Source organism: Monomorium pharaonis, chromosome 4 (assembly GCF_013373865.1).
Source record: "Monomorium pharaonis isolate MP-MQ-018 chromosome 4, ASM1337386v2, whole genome shotgun sequence".
Taxonomy (NCBI): Eukaryota; Metazoa; Arthropoda; class Insecta; order Hymenoptera; family Formicidae; genus Monomorium; species Monomorium pharaonis.
Genome location: NC_050470.1, coordinates 11,413,597 through 11,428,692, shown reverse-complemented (window position 1 = coordinate 11,428,692; position 15,096 = coordinate 11,413,597). Strand labels below are relative to the sequence as shown.

General features: G+C 34.1%; 1 protein-coding gene across 1 annotated transcript in view; it reads right to left on the bottom strand.

Annotated features, from left to right (window-relative positions):
• The window catches only part of LOC105830520 (sodium/hydrogen exchanger 9B2), a 53,991-nt gene extending 39,219 nt beyond the window's left edge, over nt 1–14,772 (bottom strand). The window contains exons 1-2 of the mRNA XM_012669888.3: nt 13,971–14,772; nt 1,155–1,320 (exon numbers count right to left, since the gene is read on the bottom strand). Coding sequence (XP_012525342.1) covers nt 1,155–1,246 — 92 coding nt within the window. The 5' untranslated portion in view covers nt 1,247–1,320; nt 13,971–14,772. The remainder of the gene's footprint in view (nt 1–1,154; nt 1,321–13,970) is intronic.
• Nucleotides 14,773–15,096: the final 324 nt, after the last annotated feature.

Genomic DNA, 15,096 nt, shown 5'->3' with positions numbered 1-15,096 from the left:
GCGTACATTGACACGCATACACACACGTGCACACACACACGTACGTATAGTGTGTGTGTGTGTTTCTCTCTCTTTCTTGTCAATATTATTGTCACGCTTCGTTGTCGCTTGTTTGGCGGTACGATTGTACGTAACTCCATTTAGAGAACTCCCATCCGTCGGAATTCAATTTATGGACGTCTCCAATTCGGACCGATAAAATGAACTTCCGGGCAACACCGTTGCCGCTTGTTATATACGGAACTTTAGTCTCCGATGCAAATATCGAAACAAAACCGCAGGAATCTTACAAATCTCGGCAAGAGATTCCGCTGAGGGTATCAATATAATACAACGTGTAAATTAACTAATTGGATATTTTGATAATACGCTCCGAGCGGCGTACACTGTTATTCCGCGTCACTTTTGCACGGCAAGCGCCCGATGTGAATTTATGAAGTTTAATTCTACATTAAAAACTGGCGAATTGAATCAGTGAAAGTCGAGTGAATAGAATTGAACTCTTAAAGCTCGGGAAATTGCAAATTTCTATTTTAATTTATTTCTCCTCTCTGGTAGATGGTAGGGAAAATACAGAGGGTAGGAGGAGCCCGCAGCGTAGAGAGACGGAGAAGGAAATGAAATATGCTGGAAGAGATGGTTTGGCCGTGGAATAACGCGTGCGGAAAACAGGAAGAATTTATAACGGCACCCCGCGCTCGTATTTATCGACGAAGTTCTGTCGTTAACAAGACATCACAATCAAGTTTAATGAAGAAAAAGGAATGAACAGAGACGGGGGATCATAAAACCGTTTAAGGGACGACAATTTGCAGATCCACCAAACGCTAAACTTCGAAATATAAAAAGGGAAAAGGGAAATAAATCTTGAACACAACTTGAATTCAAGAGATCCAGGCAAGGTTTTACGCTCGACTTTTTACAGAGGAATATTACTTTTTGCATCGTTGCAACGTAACACGTAATACAATGTTTTATGCGAAATATTATATTTGCATTTTTTATATTTTTATACATATTACACCTTTTTTGCGTTGTACTCTTGGAAAACGCGGGGAAAAATGATGGAGATGGAATAATATCCAGCGTGCTGACTTGTGCGTTTTTCGAAAGCATATCTTTTCATTTTTTATAAGTGGGTCAAATAAGTTCACCTTCCTCCAAGCTCCGTCGACTCGTCGCAAATAAAATTTCTACTAATGATGAAATCGTACGCTTCTCGGACACGCTTGCGGAAGTCGAGCATTGTCGTCCCTCGTTAACGCAGCGTTCTTATACGGCTCCATGCGTCGTGTGTAGATAACGCTCTCGTCTCGTAATCTGCAATATTAGTTAACCGATTAACGTGAATAGGTTCATATTTGCTCTCTCGAGTAAATCCGGCAAGTGAAATTGCGTTATATTAGCTTTATTTAACTTTGCGCGCAATAAAAGCGTTCAGGAACTTTGCATTTTTAAAAAACAAATTTTTTAAATGGGAAAACCTTATTGTCATCAGTAATAATTTTCAAGAAATTAATTAGTTATTCAAGTCAACCGTACTGGCAAATATTCGTTTAATAATAAATACAAATCAGCACAATGTTTCGACTTTCAATTTAAGTCCTTTTCCAAGTGGCACAATAACAATGACAGTAAAATGCCGAACACCATACTACATAAGTTCATACCAGAGAATTCATGGTTGGAACACTAAGGAATAAATTTCTGAAATTGACTATTAAATAATGATATTAAAATTAGGCTTACAGACTCACATGTCTTTCGTGTCTGGAATTGAATTATCTTTAATTATCTGTAAGAACTGCTGTGAAATGGTCAAATTGCAGAAAAAGAAAAAGAATGTCATCACCATTTCAAAGCTCAAAACAAGACTGTCAATATAGTCGACTTGAATTTATTTTTTGAAATCTTTAAAATATCTGTGAAATATATTGTCTATAGTTTATGTTATAATTAACCCATTATTATTAAGGCAATGATTTAAATGAGTGAGTCTCAGATGCGCACAGTAATAAACGGACACAGTAGGCTGAGTGAAACGGACACAGTAACAAACGGACACAGACCAAATGGACACAGTAATAAACGGACACAGTGCAAAACAGACACAGACTAAATGCGCACAGACCAAATGCGCACAGACCAAACAGACACAGTAACAAATACGCACGGACCAACTGCGCATGGACCAAATGCACACGGACCAAATGCGCACAGTGCGAAACAGACACAGTCGCAAACCCATGTGGTGCAGAGAATACTTTGCACACACACACACACACGCGCGCGCGCGCGCGCGTGCGAGTGCAAGGAGGGCTTGGCCCCCCCTCTCGCACCCACCCCGTTGGTAGGGGTGCCCTGAAAAGTTGCAACCCATGTGGTAAGTTCGTGCGCATTTGGTCCGTGTGCATTTGGTCCGTGCGCATTTGTTACTGTGTCCGTTTGGTCGGTGCGCATTTGGTCTGTGCGCATTTGTTCTGTTTAGCTAATAGGTAAAATATTATAAAAATATATAAAATTTTTACATTCGAAGGGATTATAGGACTGAGACTCACAACACTCGCAAACGGTCCATAATCCCGAACGCAGGCAATATAACTTTACACGTCAAATGTATATACGTCAAACATTAAATTCAATTTGAAGGCCACATTCAAACCCTTCAAGTTGCACTAAAGTTGAAAGATTAACATTCGACATTTTTCTCAAAATGACAAAAGAAAAGAATAAAGAATACACACCTATAAAACTTTCGACTACCTGCAATACTGAAATGCAGTTGTTATGACGACACAGTAAATATTCATGATCATGTTACAACATTAAAAAAAATTATTTAGATAGTTATACTTAAAATTCAACCCAAAGTATATGAAATATCGTGAATTCCACATCTAGTCTATAACCGCCTTCTCTCCTGTATAATTTATAATCATCTTCGATGCCAATTATATTTAAATTACGGTAATTGCGACTATTTTTTAGTGTAACATATTGTACGTATGTTCGTATTACAGCAGTAAAAATGGAGCTCCTAACCACACAACCATTTTCATATTCAATTACACTCGCAAATTTTAAATACTTTTCTCTTGCCTACGTTCTTTTTTTTCCCTAAGTATACAACGCGCTTTCTCGCTGCCTGGGCATTTATCGGCCTGCGCTACGGCCAATTAAAATGAAAAGATATTATATTTTCGTGTTTCAATTACTCTGCGCAAGCAATTCAAAAAAATTCGGGAATTAAAAACGTGCTCGTTCCCCGCATAGCTTTTTTTTTTGGCCGCCCGCGGAGAAAATCGCGAAAAATCCCGCGATATATGTTTCGTCCGGCGTATCGCGATCCGACATGTGTCGCTCTTACGTCCATCCGCCGCTGGACATTCCGCGGCCAGCGAAGTCACGCGAGAAACGTCTACGTCCCTCGGAAGAGCGTATAGAGGCGGGAGGGATAAGGTAGGTAGGTGGAACGGAGGTTGCGCGAGAGACGAGGTCGAAGATGGGATTGGAATTGCAAATATCCCTCTTCTCCGTCTCTCTGGACTCTTCGGTCTCACCGATCTATCTCTCCGCTTCACCATCGACCGTCCGCTCGCTCGCTCGCTCGCTCGGTCGCTCGGTCGCTCTGACCCCGGAACGTGTACGAGGTGCATATCGCCGAGCATGTTTCACAAAATCTTTTCGCTGGACGACAAATCGTCAGATTTCGCCGGATTTAAATTTGTTATTGTCCCCTAAGCTACGAAGCGGGTGTGTCGCTTTTCTTATCGCTATTCTTTAGGGAGCTATTCTTACCTTAAAACCGTCTGTTTTACCGACAGTTTTTTAAATAAACTGATTTTTTAATTGGCTTTATAAAATTGCAACAGTCTTTTATAGAATTTAAGTACGTACAAAAAGCTAGAGGACAACGGTCAAGTTCATATAAAAAAATAAAAAAAAATTTTATTTTTTGTATGTAGGACTGTCACATGACGACATTATTTGTTAATATACAAAATCTACAATATATATGTACAAAATAAAATAAAGACCATATTATAATTTAAGAAAAATTACCTTGTAAAAATATAGACTTTCTGTTTTTGCGGAATAACTGCCAAAAGGTGACAGATATCGAAAAAATTGTATTTTTTTATGTCTACAAAGTTGCATATTAATAAGTATAAATAAGTATAAGTAAAGTTTATATTTGTCGAGTTATTTCCATCATTAGTCTTTAAAATTAAATTTTTCCACTTTGTAAATTGATATAAAAATATTTTTGTATAACTTTTGTTCATACATACGTTAATCATCAATGTCCTATTAAAAAAATTTTTTGTATTAAAAAATTACTAATTCAAATTTAATAATACGTACCTTTTTCATATACATAATTAAATATATTATATAAATATCATGTTATATATTCAAAAGAGATTATTATATGCTATATATTATTATACATTAAGAAACATCTAAATTTCTATTATTAAATGACGAATTTAATTAACTAATCCAAACTACTATCAGATATCCAATTAATAATAATTTTAAATAATTTAATTTGAATAAAATATTAATTTTCATCAAAATAAAAAATTACAGTTACGCAAATCACTAAACAAACAATTAAATCAAAATTAATATAAATATAGAATTCAAACTCATACGTGGTAACAACGTACCACGAATGACTTAGAGATATTGAACAAATGTATAAAGTTAAGTAATTTAAATAAGATAACCCGAGTCAGGGGCAACCTTGGCTTATCTTACTTAAAATACTTAACTTTATAAATTTGTTCGCATATGGCAATACGTACATACATACATACATACATATATATACATATACATATACAGATAGATAGCCACAAAACCCATAAAAGTTATAAAAATTTTATTTTAAAAGCACTTTTTTCTATATATCTTATTATCTCAACGATTATAGTGTAAATAAAAATTTAATGATTAAAAAATAAAGGAAAAGAGTATTTTGCTAAACAAAAAAAATAAAAATTTTTTTCTTCATAACTTTAAAGTACTTTTATACTATTCAATTTTTATTAAAAAAATTTTTTCCATTTTTTATAATTTCGAAGATATTTGCCTGAAAATAAAAAAACGATTTTTTTCAAGTGGACGTTTTACCTCCTAAAAGTGTAACTTTGCAAAAATAAATAATAGTTTCTTATTAGGAAAGAACTATTTTACTTGCATACAATTTTTCATAATTTTGTGAATTTCCGGGTTGCCTAATCTTCTTTGTAAGATTAAAAGCTTAGAAAAACGATTAGCGGCTTGAACTTTTTATAATTGCAAATCCAGCTGCAAGATAATAAAAAGAGCAGTCTGAAAAAATGTTTTTATTCTCACTATAAAGTCTAATTCTCAAGCTAATAATAATACGTATACTTTAATTCTGAAAAAAGACTTTAAAATCTATAAAAGAAATGCCCGACGGGCATTTTAGCATCTCTTTAAAGGAATACTTTTTTTAACGAGGTCTCTCGTGATGCTTTAACCCTTTAACGCATACGTCGTTTACTTATAATATAACTCTTCGAGCATTTTTGTACTTATTTCAGATTCGAAGCCGCCAATAACATCAAAGTTTGTCTTACAATCGGTTTGCTTAGCATTTAATACGCAACGCGAGTCACTTTTGTCAAACGTTAAAATCCGTATTTGTTTATTTACATGCTTTTGCACTCGTTTTTTTTTCTTATTCGTCGATCTTCCGTTTCGCGAAGAAAAATGGGGAAAATAACGACAAGGCGCGCGGAAATCAAATGTGAGGACGCGACGAAGACGAGAGTCGCGCGTGGAAAATGACCGCGCGCTGCGTCAAATTAGCTTAAAAGCCTCGGGGGCAACACGGGGTACTACAACGCATTCCGCGACACGGCCCGGCACACACACAATGTCCAACGGGCGCGCAAAGAGAGAAGCCCTATTCGCCCTCATATATCACCCGGAGATAAAAGGCTGCCAGACGACGACGGAAAGTATAGTGGTTTCGGCGACACGCCGGATAGGCGGTTCATTGCGCAGCTGCACCCTATGCCCCGTAATAATTCGGCGGCAGAAACGAAGAGAAATTGTACGTCACATGCCGTCTATCTATTTATTCCCTTCCGCTAAACAATGAAAATGTGTACCTCGAAATGCCTCCGTTTCGATTAACCCTTGCCTTCATAAAAACGGAATCCTTACTGTACCACTACGTATAAGTGTAAAACAAAGTTTCTTTTTTATATTAATTGAAGGGTTTCCTACAACAATCAAACAAGTCCAAAGAGTTAAATTTTCAAAAAAAAAGTCTTATTTTAAAGCCGTTCATATAAATAAGAATTTCTTTCTCCAAAACATGTAATTAGGTAGAAAATTAAAATTGTAAACTTACTTAGTATTTTAAGGATCAATTTAAAAGAAAAAACGTTACAAGTTGAAAAGCAAAATTGTTCGTAATATGACGCTACTGACAGAGATCAATTTAATACCATAATACAGATTATTTTTTTCAACAGATTTATTTAAAAATATTATTCAAAGAGCAATTTTTTTCACTTTTTATTTATAATGTTTGACAAATTCTCAACAAAAGTATTCTTTTTACATTTTTAAATGTAAATATTATATTTAGTATTTCTTTCAGACATAGACAGATGTAAGAACAAAATTGTTTTGACTAATATTTTCAGAACTTATTTTAAAAAGATAAAAATAAAACATTTTTGGGCTTCTTTGGTTCTTGCGGAAACTTTATATTTACTACTTATTCAGAATTCCTGTTTTCTTTTTAATCATTGCTAGACTAAAAATGTTCGTGTGACGTTATCAACATAGAAAACAATTTAACGCTATCCAGATTGAAGAAAAAGAATTATTTGATTTTTGTAGAGAATTCTTCAGTTATATCTTTGCTGTTGATGAGTATGACAAAATATTCTTTTTATCGTAAAACTGTTATTTCTTCGACACGAAGAGATAAGTGAAAATTCATTAAGCTTCCGACAGCAGTTATTCCAACTCGTAATAATCGGGATGCGATTTATTTTGACTTTATGTAAAGCGACAGAAAAAGAAAGGGAGTGGCAGGAACGGAGAGAGAAGCAAAGAGAGAGAGAGAGAGAGAGAGAGGCAGAGAGAGCGGTACAACCTTTTTCCGATACATCAAAATATATTTTTGTACATAACCCCCAGTCCCATCTTTCTTACATTGCGGGTAGTTTTTATCGCGAGCTGATTATCGCTCGTCCCACTTTCGATCTTCGTGCAAGCTTTTTACGTTCCCGGCAACGCCGCGATATGACGGTCAAATGTCGCAGTTTTTGCAGCGATTTGGATAATATTGGCAACCTGTAAGAGCGAACGAAAAAGCTTCCCCCCGTTTTGAATGAACTCGTACATCAATACAGTTCCGTTTTCTTGCCGGCGGTGAATTCAAGCACCTATCGCTCGTGGCGATGTTAAACATCTTTCGCAAAAGCGTCTTTTCGGATACGACAAAGACCTCGAGCGAATTCGCCGCCCCGCAGCGAAATTGCGGATGCATGTCCGAGAGATGGAAATTGCCGTAACTGAAATGGAAATTATAATGGCTCTGTGGCTAGTTTGCATCGAATACGCGCGACATTTTAGCGTTTATCGTGCCCGGAAAGTGGCGTGGTTGCAAGGTTTCCCCATCTGCCCGTTATTATTGTCGCGTGTGTATTCATCGGTGCGCGCAATAAGGTATATACGGGCTAATTACGCGCTTTTCCTTCGTTTACTTCATTCGTGATCTTTAGAGCGTATATATATATATTATATCCTCCGCGTAAGCACATAAATTCAGGGCTGAATTTACTCTTTGATTCACCCCCGTTCATGTTTATATTAAAAGCTATCTTAACGTTACGCAAAGTAAATAACACGCAAGTCAAATAGCGAGCGCCTGCGTTTATAGAGAGGCATCCGTGAAATTTAAGTGTGTACCAAATTTCGACAAATTTACTTAACTAAAATCATTGCCAACCGTACGTTAAATATGCACCGGGAAATATGAATAATCGTCCGTTGCATTATTCATACGCGGGTGGATTGTCTGGAGTCACACAGTTTCGATGTATTTACGGGGTTGAGGAGAATTTTTACGAAAAACTACATTACGCGGCAAAAGGAATACGACGCGACGTCGATAACACGACTAGAATCTAGGTAAGTAATTCAAGGTGCAGCTGCCGTACCGCTGTGCCCATACATAAACATCTTGACGATAGAGACGAATGGAAGGACAGAAAAGAATTGCACCTTCCTTAGTTGAATGCCGGCCGGTTCGCGTCTGCGCGTTTAAATATTAAAACTGCCAGCCGTAGAATGCAACTTATAACGAACTACAATACTATCAATATATAAAAATATTTTTTTTTTCAAATAAACGTTTTTATATATAATAACTTTTCTGAGGTTAAATAATTATTGGCCTCTTTGTTTTAAATTAAAATTCTTTCTATGGAAGCAACTCGAAGTTTTATCGCACTTGCATTCTTGCTCGCCTATTATTTCGCATTTATGATAAAAAGAAATTATGATTCCCATAATACGAGGGATTGCAGCTGGTCCTGGACATGTTTACGGTGCTTTCATGAAATCGTGTCACATTACAGCGCCACGAATTCGTAATGCATTTTAATGCATTTCAATTTCCTGCATCTGCTACGAGAGAAACCAGTCGAACTGAAATATTTTCTCTTTTCTCCTACAATACACGATGCGACAGACTGCATTCATTCGTCATAGAACAAAAGTACATCAAAGTAAAAAAAAAATACACATACGCGTCAAGTTTGCACGTAGTTCAATATTCACGAGAAATCTCATATTATAAAAAAAATTTTCTACGTTACAGTAAACTCTTGAGTAGTGTTTTTAAAAGAAAAGCAATATCTGCGTTTTGAAATAAAATTACTTAATTTAGATTGAATTTAAAAAATTTTGGAATTTGAGCAAAAAAAATATTAGATATGAGGAATAACAATATCTTCAAAGAATTAAAGTTTTTTAATACTATTATTATAAAAACAATTATATTACGGTTTTTAAATGGCTATTAAAATGTTAAAATAAAAATATAATATTTGAATTTTAAGAGTGCCAAACCTCTTTAAAGACGACTTTATATTTTCTTATTTATATGTACAATAATTTAATATTAATTCTTGTCTGTGTAGACCATTAGATATATTTTAACAATTTCTGCACCCAAATTACTTATTTGTATTCAAATTATAAATCGTGTATTTTTTACACTCAAACGATTGCATTTCTCAAGCGCGTTGTGCGATAAATTAATTAGTGTTGCATTGTAGCGAACGTAATGTCGCGGCATACTGATAATCGCCGGAGCGGATTACGTTTCCCGGGATTGTGCTGTGACGGATTTCCGCTAATGACTACCGCCGATTATTAGCTCTTGTTATGGCAGTTGTGAAAATTGTCACGGGTAGTACTGTTTCCCGCTCGCATAAATGTTGTACAATCCATGTACACCTCTGCAAACATTATACCTCGTAGGGAATCATAGTGACGAAAAGAGAAGAGAAACGAGGGAGTTGCCCATGCAGTTACTAATTCTTTTTTCCTTCCAGAGCAAATGTTACCTCTTTCAAAGCTTCAACTTATTAATTCCTAAAGCTTTAAAGAGAAAACGCGCGCCTCGCCGCGCAATGCGTAATCTGAAGAAATTAAAATTTTTCCCAGCATAATTAATTTGCCTTCATTAATTCCTTTTCTGTTTTAGCAGAACGAGTAAACAACGGACGGACAACGCGGGCCGGATTAATTTTTCAAACAGCTTCTTTAATTGGGATCTCAAGCGTACGAATTTACGATTAAAAAAATTGGATATAAATGCGAACGCGGTGAGGTCCAAGTGACGTTCTCTTCGGCGCGACGGTCACGCTGAATCATTTATGTTGTCCGTCACGCGTAAATCTGCGCGTGAGCGGTCTCCGCCGCGTTCAATTAGCCCTAGTTATCATGACTCGCGCAGGAAGGAGGCGCGAGGCCGCGATGTTCCGCACGGCACGCGGCAGCAATGGGGGAGGAGGAGGGGGGGGGAGAGGGGATAACATTGACTTAAATGCAATTGAGATTTTTTACGACGTGTCGCGCGCGGAACACTCGTCGTCTTCTCGCACGACCTTACGGCACATCGCGACACGTAATTGCGTCTGACCACCAACTTCTGCTACCACTTGCGATCGCCGCCGCTGCCGGCGTGGGATCGCGGAGCCAATTCCAAATGCGCCCGAAATACTCCCAATTTTCGAAGGACGCCGGCCCGTCGTGACGCACAGTGAAATTCAAATAATTGAATAATCGAAACGCTAATCTGGACGAAACGGATCTGCTTCGAGTATTAATACCTTCCAGCCGGGACTAAATCCCGATGGAATTGGATGTGCAATCCGTTTAGGGATGTTTTGGCTATACAATGCCACACGGCTAAAAGTTATCGAAGTTTAAACTTGTGTAAACTTCTTGCAAGGTTTATTTTGTCCAATTAACGATAAAAGAATCAAAGAATACATGGAAAATATATTAAAACCAGCGCTGAAATTAGAACAAAACAACAAATAATTTTACTTATGCCAATAAAAATCAATGATAATTTTTTGCTGCAGTTTTAATAAATAACGAGGAATAAATGGATCCAAATATACTTTTGCACAAACATCTATTAGAGTTTTATTAGTATAAGTAAAAAAATTGATTTAATTCGTAACTCTCTCTTTCTCTCTTTCTCCCATAATTTGTAAATAAATATTATAAAATGCGATTTTATCGTAAAAATTAGGAATAAACAAAAAATGAAATAGAATCAATAAAATAATTGTGCTCAAATTTTATAAAAATATTCAAATGTAATCTTAGAACAATCTATAAAATGTTTAAAATATTTTTGGTAATGCTTTGAAATGTGACACATCTTTAATTATGTATGGCATAAATAGTTTTGTTAAAATATATTAAAAATTTAGCTATATACATATGAATATATCTGAAAATAATTTTGTTGGACCATCAAAATGATCATAAAAGATTTTCAAGTTTGATAAATTGCGAAGTTTTAACATTCTGACGGTTAGCTGGAAAGTTTTATTATTTTTATAATAATTAGTATATATTTATTTTGATAATCAAACAAAGTTTATTTCATATCTATATTCAACTAATAAATTAGATATTTTAATAAAGCTATTCTTTCCGTGCAAGATTTATGCATCTCTATATTTTTAAACCCGATCTTCACGAAAAGGCACAAAAAGCATGTTCTTGCGGTTCGCATTTTCAGCCTATTTGTCTTATTTCAGATTTATGTCGAGATAAAGATTTTTGCGTGTTACGTTCTAGTTTATTATAGAAACATGTAACACGTGCGCTGAGCATGAATCCACGATATTAAAAAATGTATAAATCGGCGAAAATATACCCTCGAATCCTTAATTGACCGATGCATTCACTCACAATTAGGTAGAATAGGCTAATTAGGTAGAATTACACGTGTGGACATAGCTGGCGAACCGCTAGTCCCATACCTTTGCAGATCAATATAAATGGACGCAATTACGTTTGAATAGAATTAACATTCGATTGAATAATACAGAATCCAGCTGAGACATTTAAGTGTATTGTGTATTTTAAGCGTTCCATAATATTCGAAATACTTTAAGCATAAGTTTTAATTTAAATAAAATATTCCCTTTGTTCATAAAAACAACAGATTAGTTGACACAGTATCGCGATAACTTGCCACATAAACTTAACATTTACAGCTAAGCAGATTTGATGATATAGTAAAGAAATTATGTTTAAAAGCAATTATAAGCTGCTTATAACTAATTTATAAAACAAGTATAAATTATAATTACTTTTGGATATAATTCTTTGTTATGTATATTTTTATTTTACATATATGTAAAAATATATATATATATATATATATATATATAAATCTGTTTACAATAAGTTATTACTTGCATAAGAAACATGCTATAGCTTTGCTATCTTCTTTTGCATATATTGAAAAGTCTTTCTACGTAACAAAGTAATAACACTGAATTAAACTTACATAACATTATATATCGGTACATATATATAAGTGTTGTAAAAAACCCATATTGCTTTTACTGTATAAATAATAATTTATGACCTTCAGAAAATCTATGAAACCAAGTCAATATTTAAAAAGATACTTAATGTTTAAAAAGATTCTTCAGTTTAAAAAAGTAGAAGAGGTGTTACGTAACATTTTATGCCTTTTAATACACAAACTTTTGGCCATTACTTTCTTTTAAAAAGGTAATGGCCAGTTTACATTATACTGACTTTTATTAACACGCGACGCTGCTTTTTGTAAGCAATTGCTACATTTTCATTTGTGTGTCGTCATATTTAAAGATGGTTAAGAAAAGATCATTAATATTGATATATCACTTTGATTTTAGATTGTATTTTTTAAACAAAAGTTAAAACTTTGAGAACTAGGAAATGTTAGTGTCAGATGGTATAGAAGCTTTTTTGACATTGTTTCGTATTTTATAATAATTAATGTTTTTTGTAACATAACCAAAATAAGCAGAAAGAGAAATTGGGAATTACTAACTGGCATAGTAAGCAGTAATGATAGAATTTAGACGTGGCTCTATACTGAAGAAGTTAATTAATAAAACAAAGGTTTACTGGCTGTAGAAGGAAAATATGTTACTTTATATTAGGAGTCTCAGATTCATACATACAGTCGAAAGATTAATGTTATTTTTTACCAATTTATAAATAATAAAACAGCATAATCAAGACAAATACATTTATATGTCTTGATTGTGCTGTTTTACAGGATGTAAATAATAATTTTTTTATTGCTCCCTGTTTTCAGTGTATGCATTTTCAATCTCCTCCACAGATGTAAATATTACACTCTATTAATATTGATAAAAGTACACTGAGAGAAAAATGCTTGAAAATTTATTTGGAAGACGTAAAGTTTATTTGAACAAAATAAATCTCTTATTTGGATAGGGCAAAATACATTTTTATTCATAACAAATAAACCATTTATAAGACAAGTAAAGTATGTTTCACAGAAATACATATTTCATCGTTGCAAGTAAAATTTTTTTTGTGTCAGATAAATATCGCAGAAAAATCGTAAGTAAAATTTGTTTCTCGGTATACCGACATTTTTCTTTCAGTGTATAATCTACTTAAATTTCAATTATTTAATCGAAGAAAAAAAATTATAGTTCATAGCGTTCTTTTTTATATAAAATTTACTAATAAATAGTCTTGAAAAACAAGACTAAGAATTTGTTTTTTCCAAATTCTAAAACGTTCCTTAAACTTTATTCAAGTAAATATAGTTTATAAAATTCTTATTTTTATTTGCGATTAAATTATTTAAAACTTTTCTTTTCGTAAGATTCTCAATGGTATTTCAGAAATTTATTTTTAAACAAATATATGTGCGATTAAAAAATTTGAAAATATTCAGAAATATTAATCACAAATTTATTGTCAAAATTTTATCAAATTTTTATCTAAAAGGCTATTTTTAAAAATACTTAACCAACCTTAAAGAAATAGAAAAGAAACTTAAAATAAAACTCCAAATTTGCATTTGGCAAAACAGTGGTATAAATAATGTCTCTCATTTTGGGCAACAGAAATGCTTGCGAAGGTATCTGGCATGGAATTCAATCACTTTGCCACGATAGCATTTTTACGATTCTATAAAGTAAACAGTCCAACATTTTATGCCGTCCCAACGGAATGTCGAACTTTTATTTTCACTGACTTGTGCTATGCTATTCCGTTCAGCGCGAACAGCGTTCATACATGGTCTATGAAATATTAAAATTTCTTCGACCTACGAAATATCACAGTTCACTCGAGCCATGCGGCTAAAGATACAAATAATAAATAACGCTATTACGCACATTTAGTAAGATGAGTCGAGCAATCGAAGCACGAATCGAGACGGTCACCTATCCAATTTTGCTGTTAACGTTTTTGTATCCGTCACTTTTGGAACTTTATTGGCGGGTGGATCTATACGCTTCAAGTATCTTGTCCAATAACTCGCCGCTGTCATTGAAGTTACAAGGTGAAAGTACGTTAAACGTATACACTTTGCCAGGTAGTCACGAGTTCAAGTCCACCTCGTACCATCGCGAACGGACGACTGACTCGCCGTAGCGTGAATTATAGCTTATATAACGGCGAATGTTAAGGGTGAACTTATAGCTCCTATCGATTTCTTAAAGAATGAAAAATGGTTACTGACGTTGACAACCGGTCGGGTGTCAAGGTGCAAACAAAAGCGACTTCCGAGGCAACATGACCTATACAAAGTCGCTTAAAGCACGGTAGAGAATAAAGCTAGGTTCACAGTAAAAGGGCACGTCTCTACAGTGAAGCATCGTATCAACACCCATTTATCGCGCGGTACTGTATTTCATCTGCAAAACGTACCCTCACCCTCACCATCATCCTCTCTCCCCCGCTCATAGTCGGAGTAAGTCTATCGACAACATCGGGTAGTATTTCTAAGCGAATATAGACAGCAATAGCTGCATTAATGTACGGAGATCTAAAGAAAAGGCAAACAAAGAGTCAAGGAGAAAAAAAGGAATATCTATATCATGCAAGATATTACAGTGAATTATATGAAATATTAATTAGGATATTAAAAATTCTCCAGTCCTCTTTTATCATAATTTAAGAATTTGATAAAATTTTTAGAACAAGTTTATAATTAATATACAAAAAATTGTTCAAATTTTTTAACCATATATTTTTTCTTTTTGAAGTAGCATTGAAGTCTTATAAAAATAAAAATCTTATAAAAAGAAAATTTTCATAATCACAAATCAAAAATATAAGAATTTTAAGAAATTATATTTTTACGAAAAAGTAATTATAAGAGTAATAAGTTACTGTTATTTTTATTCTTTTATAATAATTTAATAATGATATTACAATTTTTTATAATAATAACGCTAATATTGAATTTTGGTAAGTAATTGTACTATTACGCATCACTCATTGAAAAAATAACTCGTT